Below are 19,124 nucleotides of genomic sequence, written 5' to 3'. Positions count from 1 at the left end.
CTAGGCCCAGGGCAAGAGCTGGTTTAGCCTGCAGCAGGGTCCCTCCTGGCAGGGACCCGGAAGTGGAAGAGTTGTCCTTGAATTCCCATCCTGCAGGATCTGACGAGACCTGCAGATGCCTGGGCACTTCCTGTTTCTTCCCCAGGGGTGATGCAAAGAGCTGGGAGACAGAGTCACCCAGAAGGACAGCACTGACCTGTCAGCCGCCTTCAACACCGTCTGCCACCGCACACTAAGAGCACGCCTCCACAATGCCGGAATCCAAGAGAAGGCCCTGGACTGGACCACCTCCTTCCTCTCTGGGACAACCCAGAGCATCAGCCTGCCCCCCTTCCGCTCTGAAGCCACCGAGATCTTCTGCAGCGTACCCCAAGGCTCATCTCTCAGCCCAACGTTGTTCAACGTCTACATGGCACCACTCGTCCACGTCGCCTAAACATCATCTCCTACGCTGACGACACCCAGCTAATCCTCTCGCTCACCAAGGACCTCCACATCCCCAAAACCAACCTCCATGAAGGAATGTAGGCCATCGCCGACTGGATGAGGAACAGCCGACTGAAGCTGAACTCGGACAAGACGGAGGTCCTCATCCTCGGCTCCACCCCCTCGGCCTGGAAGGACTCCTGGTGGCCGACGGCACTAGGAGCATCCCCTACACCCAACAACCACGCACGAAACCTAGGACTCTCCATGACAAAGCAGGTCAACGCCGTCTCCTCCTCCTGCTTCAACACTCTCCGCATGCTTCGCAGGATCTTCAAGTGGATCCCCACTGAAACTAGAAGGACGGTCACCCAGGCCCTCGTCAGCAGCAGACTGGACTACGGCAACGCACTCTACCCAGGAGCCCCAGCCAAACTCCTGAAATGACTTCAATGCATCCAGAACGCCTCAGCACGCCTGATCCTCGACATCTCCCGTCACCACATCACACCCCACCTGAAAGACCTGGGCTGGCTCCTCATCAACAAGAGGATAACCTTCAAGCTCCTCACCCATGCACACAGGGCACTCCATGACACCGGACCAGCGTACCTCAACAGACGACTCAGCCTTTAAAATCCCACCCGCCAGCTCCGCTCCGCAGACCACGCCCTCACCACCGTCTACTGCATTCGAAGAATGACCGGCGGTGGCAGATCATTCTCCCAACTCGCCGCCAAGATGTGGAACACCCTCCCCATCTGCCTACGGCAGACCGAAGACCTTCTAAACTTCAGGAGACTCCTCAAGACCTGGCTCTTCGAACGGTAGCAGCAGCCCCCCCCCTAGCGCCTTGAGACCCTCACGGGTATGTACTGCGCTTTACAAATGCTATGATTGATTGATTGATTGAAGCCCGGCCTGGTGATAGGCGGAGGTCAAGTCCAAGGATGAAAAATGCCTTGCCCCCTCAAGAGAATCCAGCATTTTAGTTATGTTGGGTAAAGGGTAATGTTCAACAATAACTGCTTTGTTGAGCTCCCTCGAGCCGACACAGAGCCTGGCTTCCCCATTGGCTTGCGGGCCATAATAACAGGAGAGACCCACTCCATTGCTCCAACTTCTTGAATGATGCACTTGGCTAAGAGATTGTCTAATTCAACTTTCATGCTCTCCCTTTCTAACAGAGGTGCATTCCTAACCTTAGCTGTTTTTGGAACAGCATTAGATTTGACCTTTATCCGATGTACATCATTTTTGAGACACACCCAGCTCACCAGCAAAGACCTCAGGGAATTCCTTGATCCAGTCTCAATTACCATTACTAGCAACCCTAACTGGTGGTAATTCTTTTACGCAGACAGATCTCATTGTGATCAAGGCAGATATGTAGATCATGCTGATGGAACCAACTTATGAGCGAATCCACTTACATCAAGACATAGATTTTACCAGGCATGGCTCTCCCTTTGAAGTCAATTGTGCCCCAGAAATAACCCAGCAACTCAATAGTCACCCCACCTTAACCTATTGGTCTAATGTCTGGCTTTAACAGGGTGACTTTGCCCAGCAAATTACGGTCATAAAATGTTTTTGGGACTAGAGTTATCTTGGCCCCAGAGTCGAAGAGCATGCTCATTGGAGCACCATTGATCAAAACTAGCTCCTGAGGGCCATCACTAGCGTTCCCTGTGACTGGGAGAATATTGATTCCTTCCAATTCTTCTTCATAAAGTTCAACTTCCATGACTTTTTTATGCTTGTTGCCCGTTCTGCAGCTTTTTGAGACGTGACCTTTTCTCTCACAAGTTTTTCACATGGCCTTCCAGCCTGGGCGGTCTTTAAAGTTGGCCATATGGCCAGAGTTGCCACACCTGAAGTAGAAAAGTCTAAGGTCGCACTCCGACTCCACCTACCAGCGAGTGAACCCCAGGAGCATCATGGTAGATGCAGTCTTTGTAGCGTGTGCGCTTTTCGAATATTCGTGTGTTTTTGCAAGGTTGCAGCACCAACTCTGGACACCGGTGTTTCGGAATTATTGTTCCTCATCAGCAGAGTGTAGGATTCTTCGGGGTTTGCTGTGCAGGCGGCCAAGTGTTCTCAAGTTTGGTACCTCTCAAGGCCAGCAAACCCTGAAGAAACCTACACTCTGCTGATGAGGAACAATAATTCCGAAACACCGGTGTACAGAGTTGGTGCTGCAACTTTGCTTTCTACACTTTCAGAGGCTAAGAAAGGCATACATGCCTAGAAAGACTGCATCTACTGTGATGCTCTTGGGTTACACCCGCTGGTGAGGTCAGTAGTGAGCGACCCATGGACTTTACACTTCACACCTGAAGTACTTCACCTGAAAAATGTTTGTGTTAAAGGGTTTTGAAGTGGTGCTCGATTTGGGTTCAACAAATCTATCCACCAGCACCTTGACATCAATGTTCTCCTTTTTTCACCTGAACTGTCTTTGCGTATAATATCAACACACGCTCTTGAATGCTAGTGACTTTTGGCTATGGTCAGCACTTCTTGAAGCAATGGCTTTTCTTTTTGCCACAGGGCGTCTCTCGTTTTGTCGAGGGCGCATCCCAACATGAACTGATATCTTAACCGCTCCTCTAAGCTGCACCAAAATTGCACGTGGAAGCCAATTTGTGCAAGGTAGTCACGTACTGTTTGACTGACTCATCCTGCCTTTGCATCCTTCTCCCAAAAAGATATCGTTCAAGGACAGTACTCACTTTGGGGAGGTAGTGCAAGTCCAACTTTTTGAAGCAGATCTCGTATTCATTAAGAGTGTCGGAGTCACTATCAGAGAGTTCAGGAAGGTGTTCAAAGAATTCTCGTCCGTCAGAGCCCAAACAATGCATTAATCATGAGGCTTTCCTCTCTGCGCTTAAGGAAGTACCACAGACACGAGCATAATGTGTGAAAACCTTCTTTCACTTCAGCTACGAGAGAGGAGGAACTCCTGGAGATGTCAACAAGAAGGGAGGGGCACTGACATTATGTATGATGTACGTACTATGTTTTTTTTTTAATTCTTTTTATTTTCAAAATAAAGAAAGATCATAATCACCACAGCACAAGCACGTATTAGCATATTATCATTAGCAATAGTACATTTCCAGGAAGACACATGGATTAAATAGTTTGACGTTTCAATAAGCATCATGAAAGTAGGTCCAGTTCATACATTCTTCTATACTTTAATCAATTAGCTCGTCAACAGTCCTGATCATGGGGGGTTCACAGATGTTGCCTCTGTACTCATTTCATTTAGCCCATACAGCAACCCATTTCCTTGGACAGCCTCTAGACACGTATACCGTCTTTTCCTGCACCATATTCCAGTCCATATCTTTCTGCCAGGCCCCCAGTGTTGGTGGTGTGGCCGCACCCCATAGGCTTGCGATGTTTCTTTTTGCTATTGCCAGACCCAGCGTGGCTCATATTTTGCCCTTTGCAGGGTGGTCAGAGGGTTTCCAGATGTTAAGGAGGCACCTCTTCGCTTCAGGCTGCAATTCCACCCCCACACATCTCTCATACAATCAAGCACCTGTGCCCAGTAAACTTGCACCTCCCGGCATTCCCACAATATGTGTAGAAAGGTTCCCACCTCCCCACACCGTCTTCGGCAGAGTCCGTCATCGCTGCGGCCCATCAGGACCAGCCGGGTACCTGAAATATACACTCTGTGTAGGACTTTTAATTGAATGAGTCGCAACTTGGCTGGTATTGCTATCTCTTTTGGGGACGCTAGCGCCTCGCGCCATTCTTCGTCGTCAATTTCCAGTCCGTCTGCCTCCCCCTTCTCTTTAAGGGCCCACAGTGGGTCAGGGGTATGGTTAATGAGTTTTTTGTACGTGAGTGATATGGCCTTTTCCGGGAGGTGGCCATCTAGCAGTCTGTCCTCTAGTGGTGAGGACTCTGGGAGCTGCGTCCTAGGAGGAATTTTGGCCTGTAGTGCATGTCGGACTTGCATGTATTGGAAGTGTTCTGTCTGAGCCAGATCATATGTGCGTTGAAGGGTGTCAAATGTGAGCACTCCCGCGGGGCCCCATAAGTCCTTGACCCGAGAAATGCCTAATAAGTCCCAGTTCCTAAAGCCCTTCGTGCGGCTAAGGGTGCCTAGCCTCTCAGAGGCCACAGTGGGGTTGCCTGGGTAAGTTTGCCCACCCAGCCCAGTTTCTTCTGAACTATGTGCCACAGCTGGACAGAGTGTTTGGTCGGCCCCGTCAATCGGTACCTTCCCTGTCTGGAGTAAAGAGCCGCCTCGAAGTTCCCCCCTGGAAGGAGCCATTTGTCCATCTCGTACCCAGGGTCATTACCTGCACAGTATGTCCCCTGATTTATGGCCGATAGATGCGCCGCCCAGTAATATTTCCTGATGTCAGGTAATGCTATCCCCCCATCAAACCAGCCCAGAGTTAGCTTCTGGAGGGAGATGCGGGGCGTACCCGCCCAGAGAAGGTCCCTTTGGGTTGCCTCAAAGCGGCAAAGTATTTATTCGGGACTAGGTCCGGGTGATTCTGGAGGACATAAAGGAATCTTGGCAGCGCCATCATTTTAAATAGGGCGGCCCGGCCTCGTAGCGATAGTGGGAGGTTCTTCCAGACCGCTACGTCTCTTTGGAGCTGCCACAGGGGAGGCAAAAGGTTTCGCTCGTACCGTGCAGCACGGTCTTTGGATATGTAAATGCCTAGGTATGTGAACACGTTGCTGGCTATTTGGATCGGGCAATCGGCAGGTCTCTGCGGGGGGGGGGGTCCGTGCAAAACATAAATGAGAGATTTCCCCCAGTTAATAGTGTAACCAGAGTACTCCCCAAACCTCCGGAAAATGTCTAGTGCTGCCGCTAGGGACTCTTGTGGCTTCGTGAGGTACAGGAGGATGTCGTCTGCATAAAGCGAGATCCTATCCTCCTAGCCGTCTGCCCATTGTATCCCCTGCAGTGAGGGGGTCTGCCTCATCCACGCTGCCAATGGTTCAAGGGCCAAAGCAAATAGCAGGGGTGAGAGGGGGCATCCCTGTCGTGCCCCTTCCCTAAACTGAAGGGCCTCTGAAAGTTGGTTGTTGACCACGACCTGAGCTAACGGATCTGCATAAAGGAGCTGTACCCAGCTAATGAAGCTAGGGCCGAACCCCAACTTTAGAAGTACTGTCATCATGTACGGCCACTCTAGGGTATCGAAAGCAATGGCCGCATCTAATGACACCACCACTGCCTCTCTGCGTAGCCGGTGGCAGCAGCCCAGCACCCCATGGAGGCGTTGTAGATTCAACGCTGTATTGCGGTGAGGCATGAAGCCCGATTGGTCTGGGTGCACCAGTGTATGGAGGACCAGTCTGATCCTGTTGCCAAAAACCTTGGCCAGGAGTTTTGGTTCCACGTTGAGCAATGATATCAGCCTATAGGAGGCACAGAACTCTTTAGGCTTCCCCACCTTGGGGATTGCCAGGATTGTGGCTATCCGCTGGTCATGGGGCAGACTACCTAGCTCCCTACTTTCCTCGAACATCCGCTCGAGGTGCTCACCCAGGCCATTTGGTTTGAGGTTATAGAGCTCCACAGGTAGCCCATTGGGCCCTAGGGCCTTCCCAGGGCGAAGTTCATTGATGGCCTTCACTATTTCTTCCACCACCAGGGGTGCTTCTAGAGTCTCTTTTTCGACCTCGGAGAGGGATGGGAGGACAATGTCCTCCAAGAAGGCCGCCGAATCACTTTCCGTCATTGCGGATCTCCGAGCGTAAACTTGTTGATAGTATGACGCTAACTCCCTGACTATATCTTGCGGGTCCGTTAGAACCGTTCCCGTAGCCATCTGCAACTCAGCAACCACCTTCTGAGCCTGTTGCTTCCTATCCAACCAGGCTGTAAGTTTGCCCGCCTTATCTCCTTGATCATAGAGCTCCCTTCTCTGTCCCTCGCCAATGTCCTGGCTGCGTCTGTAGCAAGGTCCCTGTACTCTGTGGCCTTCAATTGGAGCCGGTGTATCGTGTCTAGGCTCCCAGTGCGTTGCGCAGTGTCCTCAAGGGTATGCAACTCAGACTCCAGAGTCTGCAGTTGTGTCTCATGTTCCTTGTGGCGTCCCGCTATTGCTGAGAGTGCTTCTCCCCTTACCACCGTCTTGAAGGCCTCCCATAGGACCACCCCCGAGTCCACAGACCCCGGGTTTTCATCAAAGTAGCGATCGATCACCTGGGTAACGTTCTTCTGTATAGCTTCACCCTTCAAATGCCACGCGGCAATGGGAGCGACACAGCTAACCTGCCGGTCGCCTAGCGTAAGATGCACCCAGAGAGGGGAGTGATCCGAGATGCCCCTTGCCAGGTGGGTGACTTCACGTATCGTCATGTCCTGGTGCATTGGTGCCAGGAGGGAATCTAGGCGCGAAAAAGTGTGGTGAGGACCTGACAGGAAAGTGTACTGTTTTTGTGTCGGGTGCAGGAGGCGCCATAGATCGACCAGTCCGAACGCCTCCAGGAGATTGGGTAGCCACCGCTGCCCCACCCGATATCTCTCGCCGGTTGCCTGTCTATTTGCCCGAGACCACCGCGTTGAAGTCACCACCCAGCAGCAAGAGGCCTTCCGTGAGGGACAGTACGAGCTCTCCCAGGTCACTATAGGATTGTGTCTGGAGGCCTGGAGGGATATAGACCGACACTAGGGTGAGTCTACGGCCCTCCCATTTCCCAGAAATAGCCACAAAGCGCCTCATGGGATCCACCTCCACCACCATGGGAAAGGTGCGTCGCACCAAAATACCTACCACTCGAGACCCCGAAGTGAAACCGGCATGTGCCACTAGTGTGTATCCCCATCTGTTTAGTGCCTGGCATGTGTTCCCCCTCAGGTGCATCTCCTGCATTAAGACTACGTCTGGCAAGTGTTTGTTCACAAACTGCAGCACTATACACCGTTTGAGTTTGTCCCCCATACCATTGACGTTCCAGCTAATTAGTTTAAGACTCATATCCCACTTCATAGCCATGGACCCTGTAGCTAACCAGTGCTCTCCTGTGTGTCCTATGTTGCTGTTTCAGAATATGTGCCCTGCCGTGGTGTGCTGCTAACAACCTCGCCCCTCCCCCTCCAATGTGCAACCGTCCCTGTCTCTCCCCCCTCACTCTCGTCCCTCCCCCCCAACAAATGCAACCCCCCCAACCCTGCTTCCCTGCTCAACAGGTCTCGAACTACCCACGTCCCCAATTAGCAGAGCGCCTTTCGCCCGTTACCCAACCTGGAATCAGGAGAATAATAAAACAGAAAAACAACCCCTTTTTCCCAACAGATGAACCTTGTGCAAGTGGGGTGTGCGCCGGCTCCAGCTCCAGCCGCCACCCATGCCCTCCCCGTAAACTGTAACAGTGTACCATGAAAAATCTACACTCCATGTATCTAAAGAGTCATTCATTTTCAGTCTGCATTACACTCCTTTGGACGAGAAGGCAGCCCCTCGCGGGCTCACTTGGTTCACGGAGTTGGAAAAGAGAGGGGGGGATCTTCAGCACAGCCGCCAATAATAGCACGGCCCTCCTCCGCGTATCATACAACATCGTCTCTCCCTCCCCCCCAACCAGAAGTCCTTCGAAAAATCATGACCCACACCCAAACCACAAACCCTCGGTACATTACAGTAAGCAGAGGTCCACAGTTGCGGGTCCGTCGCCCTCAATGTTCAGTCGCCTCTCGAACCGTCCCCCAACGAGGACTTGCAGACCTCGACCTCCACGAGCGCTGACTCTGTCCATCAACGTCCGACCTGCCGGCCACAGACTCTGGCAACGCAGCCTGTGCGTCTCTCCAACTCCCACCTCTGGCCTGATCCCAAGCCGTCGACATCTTCCGGTCAGTCCAGTCCTGCACGTCCGCAGGCGAGGTAAAGAATAAAGATTTGCCTCCAGCAAGAACCTTGAGCTTGGCAGGAAAAAACATAATGTATTTGATGCCTCTCTCCCTCAGCGCTACCTCCACGTCTACAAAGGAGCGCCTCAATCGTTGTACCTGAAGGGTAAAGTCCGGAAAAAAACGAATCGTGGCGTTGTCGTAGCGGAGGTCCCCGGCCTGTCTAGCTGCTTGCAAGATGGAGTCTCTATCCCTATAGTTCAGGATTTTTGCAATAATGGTCCTGGGCGGCGCCCCTGGTTTGGGTTTAGGGATAGGTGCACAGTGCGCCCTTTCCACGGTGAATATGTTGGAGAGGCGTTTAGGCTTCAAGTGATTGAGAATTTTCAGGAAAAGTTCCACACTGGGCCCCTCCAAATCCTCCGGTACGCCTACGACCCGTATATTGCTTCTGCGGGCCCTCCCTTCTTGGTCTTCCAGCCGCAACGCCACTTGGCAGTGTTGGTGCACTAGGTCGTTGACACGTTGTTCCAGTGCCTTGGTTGACTTCTGTAGCACCTTGATGTCGGCCTCGTTAGCATTCGTCTTCTCTGATGTTTTCCCGAGGTCGACCCGGAGGAGATTTACTTCGATGGAGACCTTGTCAATTTTCGCCTCTAAGTTGGCGCCAAGTGACTGTATGGCTGCCATGATGGAGGCCAGCGATGGTTCTTTCGCGCCTGATTGGTCACCTGCAGCATTCTCCGCTTGTGGTGTCCCCATCTGGACCGTGTATTTGTCCAGTTTGTTTGATTGCGTCGCTGTATTGTATTTGGGCCTCATGTTGCTATAATCCCACGCGGTCAGTCTGTGGCACGCAACACGCCCCGGTCCATCCAAGAATGGCATCTGCAGCCACTGTTGATATTCGGCACACCCGCAGCTCAGGCATTCAAATCACCAGGCAGGCCTCCACTCCACCGGTCCAGGCCCAAGGCTGTGAAGCGCTCCCTCCGCTATGCTCTTCGCCGCACCCCAGTAGGTGGCACGTTTCGCTGCCGCACACAACCCTGTCCTGCTGGCCGCAGCTCCGTCTCGTGTATGCAGGCTGCAGGCGTCCCTTCTCCGCAGCCGGCCTCCTGTCCTGCCCGGGGGGGTGTCGCACGTTATCTGCCCCCACGCATGTGATGGTCACCCCTGCCTTCCGGGAGAGGGTTCACTCAAGGGGGCCAAATCACCGCCGCGGCCTCTCAGTCCCGCCTTCTCGATTCTCCTGCAGTCCGTCTCCTCTTCTGCCGGGGGCCCCTACGCTGATATGCACGCCTGCTGTGCTGGGCCCGTCCAGCCGCCCACTGCCTCACCGACAGTCTTATTCTGCGTCTAGCTTACTGTCTTTGAACCGGGACCCACGCAGCCCCGGTTGCTTTCCTGAGGTGTCCTCCGGTCCGCCTCCAAACCTTCCCAACCACTGGTGCCTGCAGCCAGCCTCGATGTAGGACAGCGTGTGGTAGTCCCAAACTGGCAGCGCTACACTTTTGGGCCACACGATGCAGACCAGATGGCTCCCCTCAGGCCGAGTCGAGCTCCGTAACCGCCCAACTAGGCCGCCGAGCCGGGCCCTTGCCTGAGACCTGAGGCCACTCGCGCTGCTTCAGCGCTTCCCGCCGGCAGCCGGCCCCAGACCACAGGGCCGTAACTCGGCTCCCGCTGCAGGCAGCGCGGCCGGAGACGGATCAGTCGGTGCCCCTTCCTAGCGCCGATTCAGAGCCGCATATGGAGTGTAGGATTCTCCAGGTATTGAGCGGATTTATACGGGATGAAGGCTCGGCTCCACGGAGCTTCCGAGTCAGGCGGCCATCTTCGCTGGCACCAGGCCACGCCCCACGTACTATGTTTTGACCTAGTTACTACTTAAGGGTGAACTGCAGTGATCTGCTTACAGTGCGCAATATCCACAAGCCTTATTAACTGTGCGCATCAGCGAAACTGCGTGCAACTTCAGCAATTAAAATTTAGGCCAATGCGCACAATCCCAAAAACTGTATTTGCTGTGCCATCAGCGGAACCATCAGCCCGATTACTGATGGCACATACTTATACAGGGAGGAGTCACTTTAGTCTGGTGCTCAATTACAAGTGTAAATGTGAGTCTGGCGGTGCCTGATAACTGAAAGGCACACATTTGTTTACATACAATTTCATATATGTCTGATTTATTATTCCTATTACAGCGCCTTCTACCTTGAGAAGGCCTGTCCTAGACTAGTGTGAAGACAAAACCCATGCCGACAAATGAGCGACATGAAGTGTAATACTGAGAAAAAGTAGCCTGGAGGAATGCTGCAAATTAAAGTAAATGAAAAAGAATTAATAAAGAACTACATAACAACAGCTGTGTGACCTGGAAGCCAATTGTTTCTCAATTTAGTCCTAGTTTGTGATTACCTTACAGTGCTCACATTATCATCCGCGCTAGAAGAGATGGGAGCCTGGGGTTGTCTGGTCACAGAATCTCATTTGCATACAAAGGGCGTGACAGCCTGCTCACAACGCACAGCACAACTTGTTTACGTAAAGTGCTAGTACACAGAACAGGTTAAAGTCTTGTGTCTCTTTTTTTCATTTTCTTTAATATATCCTGCACCTTGCTCTGTTCTTCTCTTTCTCTCATTTCAATTCATCATGAATTATTCAAATTCACTATTGCTTTATCGGCATGGCACAAGTCGGAGGGTAGCCACAGTTTGAAGGGGTCCCCCCACTATCATCTAGAAACGGGACTCAGTTCCACCTAGCTCCTTAGCCTGCAACTGGTAATTGTTACTTTGTGCCCCAGCACTGCAGACACAGGCCTCTGAGTGTATGTTTGTGTGAGTGGTGCAAGAGAGGAACAGAGAACTTGACACAATTAGCCCTTCTATTGCTTAATACATTGTAAATGTGAAACACTTTGGGGTTTAGGACCTGGATAAAGAATAACGTCAGGAAACAAGCGCAAATTAAAAGCACATTTTATTTACACTTTCAGTCATTTCCGAGTTTAGTTACAAACTAATAGTGGGCAAAACACATGATGTAAAAAACTGAAACCAAAAACTTATTTTTACATTATTTTATGTTTCTTGTTTATTGTTTTTAAAACAGGCCGTCAACCTTTCACGTGAAAATTATTGTAAGGGCCTGACATCACTTCTTGTGATGCCACTACATGTGACGTCACTGTGATTTGCATATGATAATGGGCTCCTTCACTATTTTCCTTACTTGTGCCCTGTTTATTGGCAGGACATGAGTCTATAGGTATTAAAAATAAACATTAAACTCACAGGTGTTCGACCGTTTCTCTGGTGATGTCACACATTGACATGTATTCCGCTGCTTCTTCTATTTTTAGGTGAGTACTAATAACGTGCCGTTCCCCATCCTTCCATTTCTCTCTTTTTCTCCCCCTTTCTTTGTCACTCTCACTCTCTTTATCTCTCCTCCTCTCCATCTCCCACACACTCCTGTTAGCTTTAACTTCATGAATGTCACTGCCACTTCTGGTATTCATACAACAAATTCTTCCGAACATTTGAGGACAAGGGACAATCAAGTGTGGAAGATGAGTTGCTGCGATTGCAACTGATTGTCCTGGCACATATATGCTTTTGATGTGAGATTTCGCTATTTCACCACATTCTTCAAACAGAGTCTACTGCTTACAATGGCTAAATTCTGGTAAAAAGTAGAGTTTGGCAAGTCACAAAATGAATAGGGAGAGCCAAGTCGGAGAGGAGCCACGGGTCGCACTTAGTAATAATGCGCGAGGCAAGAGCTGATCCATCAACCGATAACAGTGTGTAAAAGATGCAGCAAAGGTTACATAAAAACAAGGTATATGCTCTTTTATATCTAAAAATAACACCTGTGCTTCGCTTTATTTTATTACAGACACCCAAGGGTAATCGTTCGCGCTCTATAAGTGTCAGTAAATAAATAAATAAATAAAAATAAATAAATAAATACTGCAGTGGCATTTGTTAATAGTAATACATGCATTTTACCAATGAAGCTTCCATCTCCAGAGCCCTGACAACATGTCCACTCTGGGTGTGTTGGGTTTATAGGTTTTATCACTAATCCGACAAGTTAGCTGAAAATACCGCTGTTAGTCCCAGAATTGTTCAGTGTTGCTTTTACAGGTAGTGCGGTCAGGGCGATTGAATGTTTTTCTTTGTATCTCTTCTTCACCAAATAAAAATCAACAATGTTTCTTTTCTTTTAATCCACATTGTGCTTGTCTCCTACTGTGTATCCTGGTACATCATGTCACTTTGCTATGTGTACGGAAGTGAACAATCACTGAAAACAAACACTTTTATAATTCTGCAAATACTGTTATCTGTTTTTCTTCTTTACTGCTATTCAGGTCTTCTATCATTGGTATTTTAATGTCATACATAATTTAAATTTTATCTTTTTCCGTAATTCATTTCTCTCACAATAACTTCACTGTTCTGCTCTTGTCTATATCCTTAGATGGGTCAATATTATTTTTGATGTTCTTAACTTCTTTCCGGAATCTCTGCATCTTTAGGATTATTTCCATGTGAGTTAAATGAAGGAGTGTATTCACTGAGGGCTGTGTGGGATCAAAAATTGACCAAAGCCCTTCTCACTTTCAGTGCCCTTCTATGTTTTCCCCCTGTGTGTTCGCTGATGACTTTGTAGCTCTGATCGTCGACTAAAGCTCTTCTCACATTCATTGCGTTTGAGTGGCTTTCCCCCTGTGTGTGTTTGTTGATGTTTTCGTAGGGTTGATAACTGACTAAAGCTCTTCCCACAGTCATTGCACTTGAATGGTTTTTCCCCCGTGTGTGTTCGCTGATGTCTTTGAAGGTGTGATAACCGACTAAAGCTCTTTGCACATTCACTGCACTTGAATGGTTTTTCCCCTGTATGTGTTCGCTGATGTCTTTGAAGGTGTGATAACAGAGTAAAGCTCTTTGCACATTCACTGCACTTGAATGGTTTTTCCCCTGTGTGTGTTCGCTGATGATTCCTTAATGCTGTAGAGTAACTAAAACTTCTGTCACATTCACCACAACAATAGAGTTTTTCCCCTGTGTGTGTTCGCTGATGAATTTGTCGGGCTGATAATCGGCCAAAGCTCTTCCCACATTCACTGCAGTTGAATGGTTTTTCCCCTGTGTGTGTTCGCTGATGTGTTTGAAGGTTTGATAAATGACTAAAGCACTTTGCACATTCACTGCACTTGAATGGTTTTTCCCCTGTGTGTGTTCGCTGATGTGTTTGAAGGCTTGATAAATGACTAAAGCACTTTGCACATTCACTGCACTTGAATGGTTTTTCCCCTGTGTGTGTTCGCTGATGTGTTTGAAGGCTTGATAAATGACTAAAGCACTTTGTACATTCACTGCACTTGAATGGTTTTTCCCCTGTGTGTGTTCGCTGATGTGTTTGAAGGCTTGATAAATGACTAAAGCACTTTGCACATTCACTGCACTTGAATGGTTTTTCCCCTGTGTGTGTTCGCTGATGTGTTTGAAGGCTTGATAAATGACTAAAGAACTTTGCACATTCACTGCACTTGAATGGGTTTTCTCCTGTTTGAGTTCGCTGATGATTCCTTAATGCTGAAGAGTCTCGAAAACTACTGTCACATTCACTACAATTATAGGGTTTTTCTCCTGTGTGTGTTCGCTGATGACATTTTAGGTATGATAACCTACTAAAGCTCTTCACACATTCACTGCACTTGAATGGCTTTTCCCCTGTGTGTGTTTGATTATGTCTTTGAAGGCTTGATAACCTACTAAAGCTCTGCACACATTCACTGCACTTGAATGGTTTTTCCCCTGTGTGTGTTCGCTGGTGTCTTTGTAGTTCTGATAACCTACTAAAGCTCTTGATACATTCACTGCACTTGAATGGCTTTTCCCCTGTGTGTGTTCGCTGGTGTCTTTGTAGTTCTGATAACCTACTAAAGCTCTGCACACATTCACTGCACTTGAATGGTTTTTCCCCTGTGTGTGTTCGCTGGTGTCTTTGTAGTTCTGATAACCTACTAAAGCTCTTGATACATTCACTGCACTTGAATGGCTTTTCCCCTGGGTGTATTCGCTGATGTCTTTGAAGGTTTGATAAATGACTAAAGCACTTCCCACATTCACTGCACTTGAATGGTTTTTCCCCCGTGTGTGTTCGCTGATGAGACCTTAATGCTGTAGAGTAACTAAAACTACTGTCACATTCACCACAATGATAGAGTTTTTCCCCTGTGTGTGTTCGCTGATGAATTTGTCGGGCTGATAATCGACTAAAGCTCTTCCCACATTCACTGCAGTTGAATGGTTTTTCCCCTGTGTGTGTTCGCTGATGTGTTTGAAGGCTTGATAAATGACTAAAGCACTTTGCACATTCACTGCACTTGAATGGTTTTTCCCCTGTGTGTGTTCGCTGATGTGTTTGAAGGCTTGATAAATGACTAAAGCACTTTGCACATTCACTGCACTTGAATGGTTTTTCTCCTGTGTGAGTTAGCTGATGATTCCTTAATGCTGAAGAGTCTCGAAAACTACTGTCACATTCACTACAATGATAGGGTTTTTCCCCTGTGTGTGTTCGCTGATGACATTTTAGGTATGATAACCTACTAAAGCTCTTCACACATTCACTGCACTTGAATGGCTTTTCCCCTGTGTGTGTTTGATTATGTCTTTGAAGGCTTGATAACCTACTAAAGCTCTGCACACATTCACTGCACTTGAATGGTTTTTCCCCTGTGTGTGTTCGCTGGTGTCTCTGTAGTTCTGATAACCTACTAAAGCTCTTGACACATTCACTGCACTTGAAAGGTTTTTCCCCTGTGTGTGTTTGCTGATGTGTTTGAAGGCTTGATAACTGACTAAAGCTCTTCACACATTCACTGCACTTGAATGTTTTTTCTCCTGTGTAGGTTTGTTGAAGAAGCTTGAGTTGTGATGACAAACTAAAGCTCTTGCTGTATGTGTATGATTCTTCTTTCTTGGTTAGTGTCTGTGGGTCGGGTATATATTTGTCTACATCCCATGACTGCATTTCCTGATGGGCCAACATGACTGATAAAGCACTTGTGTTTTTCTCACACATTTAATATGCGTGCTGTATTTTACACGTTTGATTTCTGTTTTAACAATAAAGTACAATAGCCACCAAATATTTGCCACACTCCTAATACGTAGAAGGTGTCTTTGTAGGCGATTGTGCCTTTAGATTGGATTATGGCTATGCACGATTGCGGGTAAAGATGTATCTTCCTTCTGGCCTGTGCAAATTAGGACAGTCTATTGTATTGTAGATAGAACTCATCTTTCCTTTACCCGTCAGTTGTCTGGCTCCACTCTGTTGTGCTTTTCTCTGGTTACTGTGGTTTGTCCAGAAAGAGTTTACAATTCTCCTAGAGCACGGAGTGATGGTTTGTCATCATTTTATAAAATAGAGCACTGCGGTAATCACATCATACCGATCCGATGATCAAAGCTGGTGTTGGACACTTGTTTATACAGGAGGCGGTTTGTTGTTGTTGTTGTCTTATTTTTCCTAAGGTCATTTCTTCGTCTTGTGGCTTGGAGGTGCACAGCTCAGCCTCTTGCAATCACTGAACTGCCCTTGATGCTTCATCCGGGATCTGTCAGTATGTGTGCAGGTTCCCCTGTCGCCGACTGTGCTGATGTTTTCCTGAATACTGTAGCTCAATATTTCTGCTATGATTGAAGATTTACAGCATTCGCTTCATTATTGATGGTCATTTCATACATTCAAGGCTTGTTTTCTGTTGGATGTAAAGATATCTAAAATTACTAAATTGAAACATAATGGAATGAGAATTCACAATGTTTAACTAGTTGTAAAAGACATTTCGGGGGAGATTTACCAAATCTCCACACAATGCAGCGCAGCCCTCCCCCCGCAAGGCTGCGCTGCGTGGCACGACAGGAAGGGAACAGGAGAGCACCATATTTTCAAAGATATGGCTCTCTCCTTCCCTTTCCCTTGCGTCGGCACTGATTACAGCGGCACTGCATCAAGCATACACCTTAGCACCAGAGCGCTAGGGTGTGTGTGTGTGAGTCCAGCAACGGTTTTGTACAGGAAGGACACCCTTCCTGTACAAAATACTATGTCAGACACGAGGGAAGGCTTTTCCCACTTTGTATGCATGTTGCGCAGTGCAGCACGCATTCAAAGTCAGAAAAGGAAGGAGAAATTAATTCATTTCCCCTTCCTTGTGTCTTGTTTAAAATGGTGCAGTTTTCTCACGCTAAACCCAATCTACTGAATTTGGTAAAATGGGGTTAGCATGAGAAATCTTGGGTGGTTGCACGGGAACGCCCATGCACCCCCCTTGGCAGGTCCCAATGTGTGAAGTAATGCGAAGCAGTGCTATGCGCTGCTTCACATTACTTTCTTTTTCTTCTTTTTCTTTGCATTTTATTGTACATGAACACAACCAGCATGTCAGCATTAATCAACACACCCCACCCTTCCGTCCCCCTCCCTCCTTGATTCATCAGTACGAACAATCCACTCTCCACTGCCCCATCTAGCCCCCGTCGATTGTATCCCTGATCCACCCCCATAACATCACAAATGCTCTTGGCACCCTCTCTCTTGTCCCCTGTAGAATACCTCTGCGCCCCTGCCAGCTCAAAGCCCTCCATCCAAGCCATGATATGGGCGAAATTTGCGAATTCGCGTTCCATGAATTCGCGCGAAATCGGATTCGCAATCCGCAAAATCCGCGAATTTTTATTTTTTTGCGTATTCGCAGGGTTTTTTGCGTGTTCGCGGGGCTTTTTGCATGTTTGCAGGCCGCTTGCATGGCGAAGTTACCCATGCGGTCGTGTATGGGCACAGCACCCTCTGGTTCACCACTGCAAGCCTCTGGTTCATCACTGCCACCCTCTGGTTCACCACTGCCACCCTCTGGTTCACCCCTGCCACCCTCTGGTTCACCCCTGCCACCCTCTGTTTCACCACTGCCACCCTCTGGTTAACCACTGTCACCCTCTGGTTCAGCACTGCCACCCTCTGGTTCACCACTGCCACCCTCTGGTTCACCCCTGCCACCCTCTGGTTCACCACTGCCACCCTCTGGTTCATCACAGCACCCTCTAGTTCACCCCTGCCACCCTTTGGTTCAGCACTGTTACCCTCTGGTTCACCACTGCCACCCTCTGGTTCACGACTGCCACCCTCTGGTTAACCACTGTCACCCTCTGGTTCAGCACTGCCACCCTCTGGTTCACCACTGCCACTCTTTGGTTCACCACTGCCACCCTCTGGTTCACCCATGCCACCCTCAGGTTCACCACTGCCACCCCCTGGTTCACCCCTGCCACCATCTGGTTCATCACTACCACCCTCTGTTTCACCCCTGCCACCCTCTGGTTCAGCACTGCCACCCTCTGGTTCAGCACTGTCACCCTCTGGTTCACCCCTGCCACCCTCTGGTTCATCACTGTCACCCTCTGGTTCATCACTGCCACCCTCTGGTTCACCGCTGCCACCCTCTACCGAGACCTTTTGTGACACAGCGGCAGCACAAAAGATGCGCCATGGTGCTGGGTATTAACAACGTGACGCATCTGAGAGATGCGCCACGTTGTGAAGCCCTGCGCCATCAGGAGGCGTTCCGGCGCAGGAGAGGGCGTTCCTGCTCAGGACCTGCACCTGCTTGAAGCAGGCGCAAGGCTTGATGCAGCATTGGGGAGATAGGGCCCCCCAGAGCATTGCTGGAGCTGCGTTGCAAGCGCGACGCAGCTCCAGCAATGCACTGCTTTTACGGCACAGATGCGCGACGCATCGGTGTCGTTTTTGCCACATGGTGTGCTGCATTGTAAATGTGGCGCACCATGGGTGGCGGAGCTGCGGCGCACAATAACTGGCGCATCCCTGGGGATGCACCAGTTATTGTAAATCTGCCCCTATACATTTAGCCAACGAGGGAGCACTTACTGATTAGACACTAGAAAGTACTCCAGTTGAGCAGAGGTATGGCACAAAAAGGTGGCATCTTCGTGGACAAACACGCAATCACTCAGCACCACCACAGCGCCACTCTGCACCACCACAGCATCACTCAGCACCACCACAGCACCACTCAGCACCACCACAGCACCACTCAGCGCTACCACAGCATCACTCAGCGCCACCACAGCATCACTCAGCGCCACCACATTATCACTCAGCACCACCACAGCACCACTCAGCACCACCACAGCATCACTCAGCACCACTACAGCACCACAGCATCACTCAGCACCACCACAGCATCACTCAGCTCCACCACATTATCACTCAGCACCACCACAGCACCACTCAGCACCACCACAGCATCACTCAGCACCACCACAGCATCACTCAGCACCACCACAGCATCACTCAGCACCACCACAGCACCACTCAGCACCACCCCAGCATCACTCAGCACCATCCCAGTATCACTCAGCACCACCACAGCACCACTCAGCATCACTACAGCACCACTCAGCACCACCACAGCACCACTCAGCGCCACCCCAGCATCAATCTGCGCAACCATTCAACAACAACTGGTTCAAATATGTTCTCTCAATGTTTCAAACTTTATTACAAATGTCACAAAAAGATGTTAATATTTCACTTCTGTTCTTGGATTTTCGTCACAATAAAATACACTGAACATAATCTTCACAAAAGTTATTTACAAAAGTTTAAGCTATTGCCATTATAAATTAAAATCACTTTTATTTAAGTATTAATTATTTAAAAAAATTAAAAGCCATTGTAATTTGTAATATCAATACAGCTAAGTCACGTAAATACAAAACATGTTGCATTACAAATGCTA

General features: G+C 49.1%; 1 protein-coding gene across 1 annotated transcript in view; it reads right to left on the bottom strand.

Moving 5' to 3' along the window:
* Nucleotides 1-15,349, bottom strand: part of LOC147736994 (uncharacterized) — an 85,689-nt gene extending 70,340 nt beyond the window's left edge. Inside the window, exons 1-2 of the mRNA XM_086955442.1 lie at nt 14,884-15,349; nt 13,075-14,715 (exon numbers count right to left, since the gene is read on the bottom strand). Of these exons, the coding sequence (XP_086811568.1) occupies nt 13,075-14,715; nt 14,884-15,349 (2,107 nt within the window). The remainder of the gene's footprint in view (nt 1-13,074; nt 14,716-14,883) is intronic.
* Between the last annotated feature and the right edge of the window lie 3,775 nt (nt 15,350-19,124).

Source organism: Lissotriton vulgaris, chromosome 1_1 (assembly GCF_964263255.1).
Source record: "Lissotriton vulgaris chromosome 1_1, aLisVul1.2, whole genome shotgun sequence".
Classification (NCBI taxonomy): domain Eukaryota; kingdom Metazoa; phylum Chordata; class Amphibia; order Caudata; family Salamandridae; genus Lissotriton; species Lissotriton vulgaris.
Note: the sequence above shows the minus strand (reverse complement) of the source record. Positions and strands in the feature narration are given on the sequence as shown.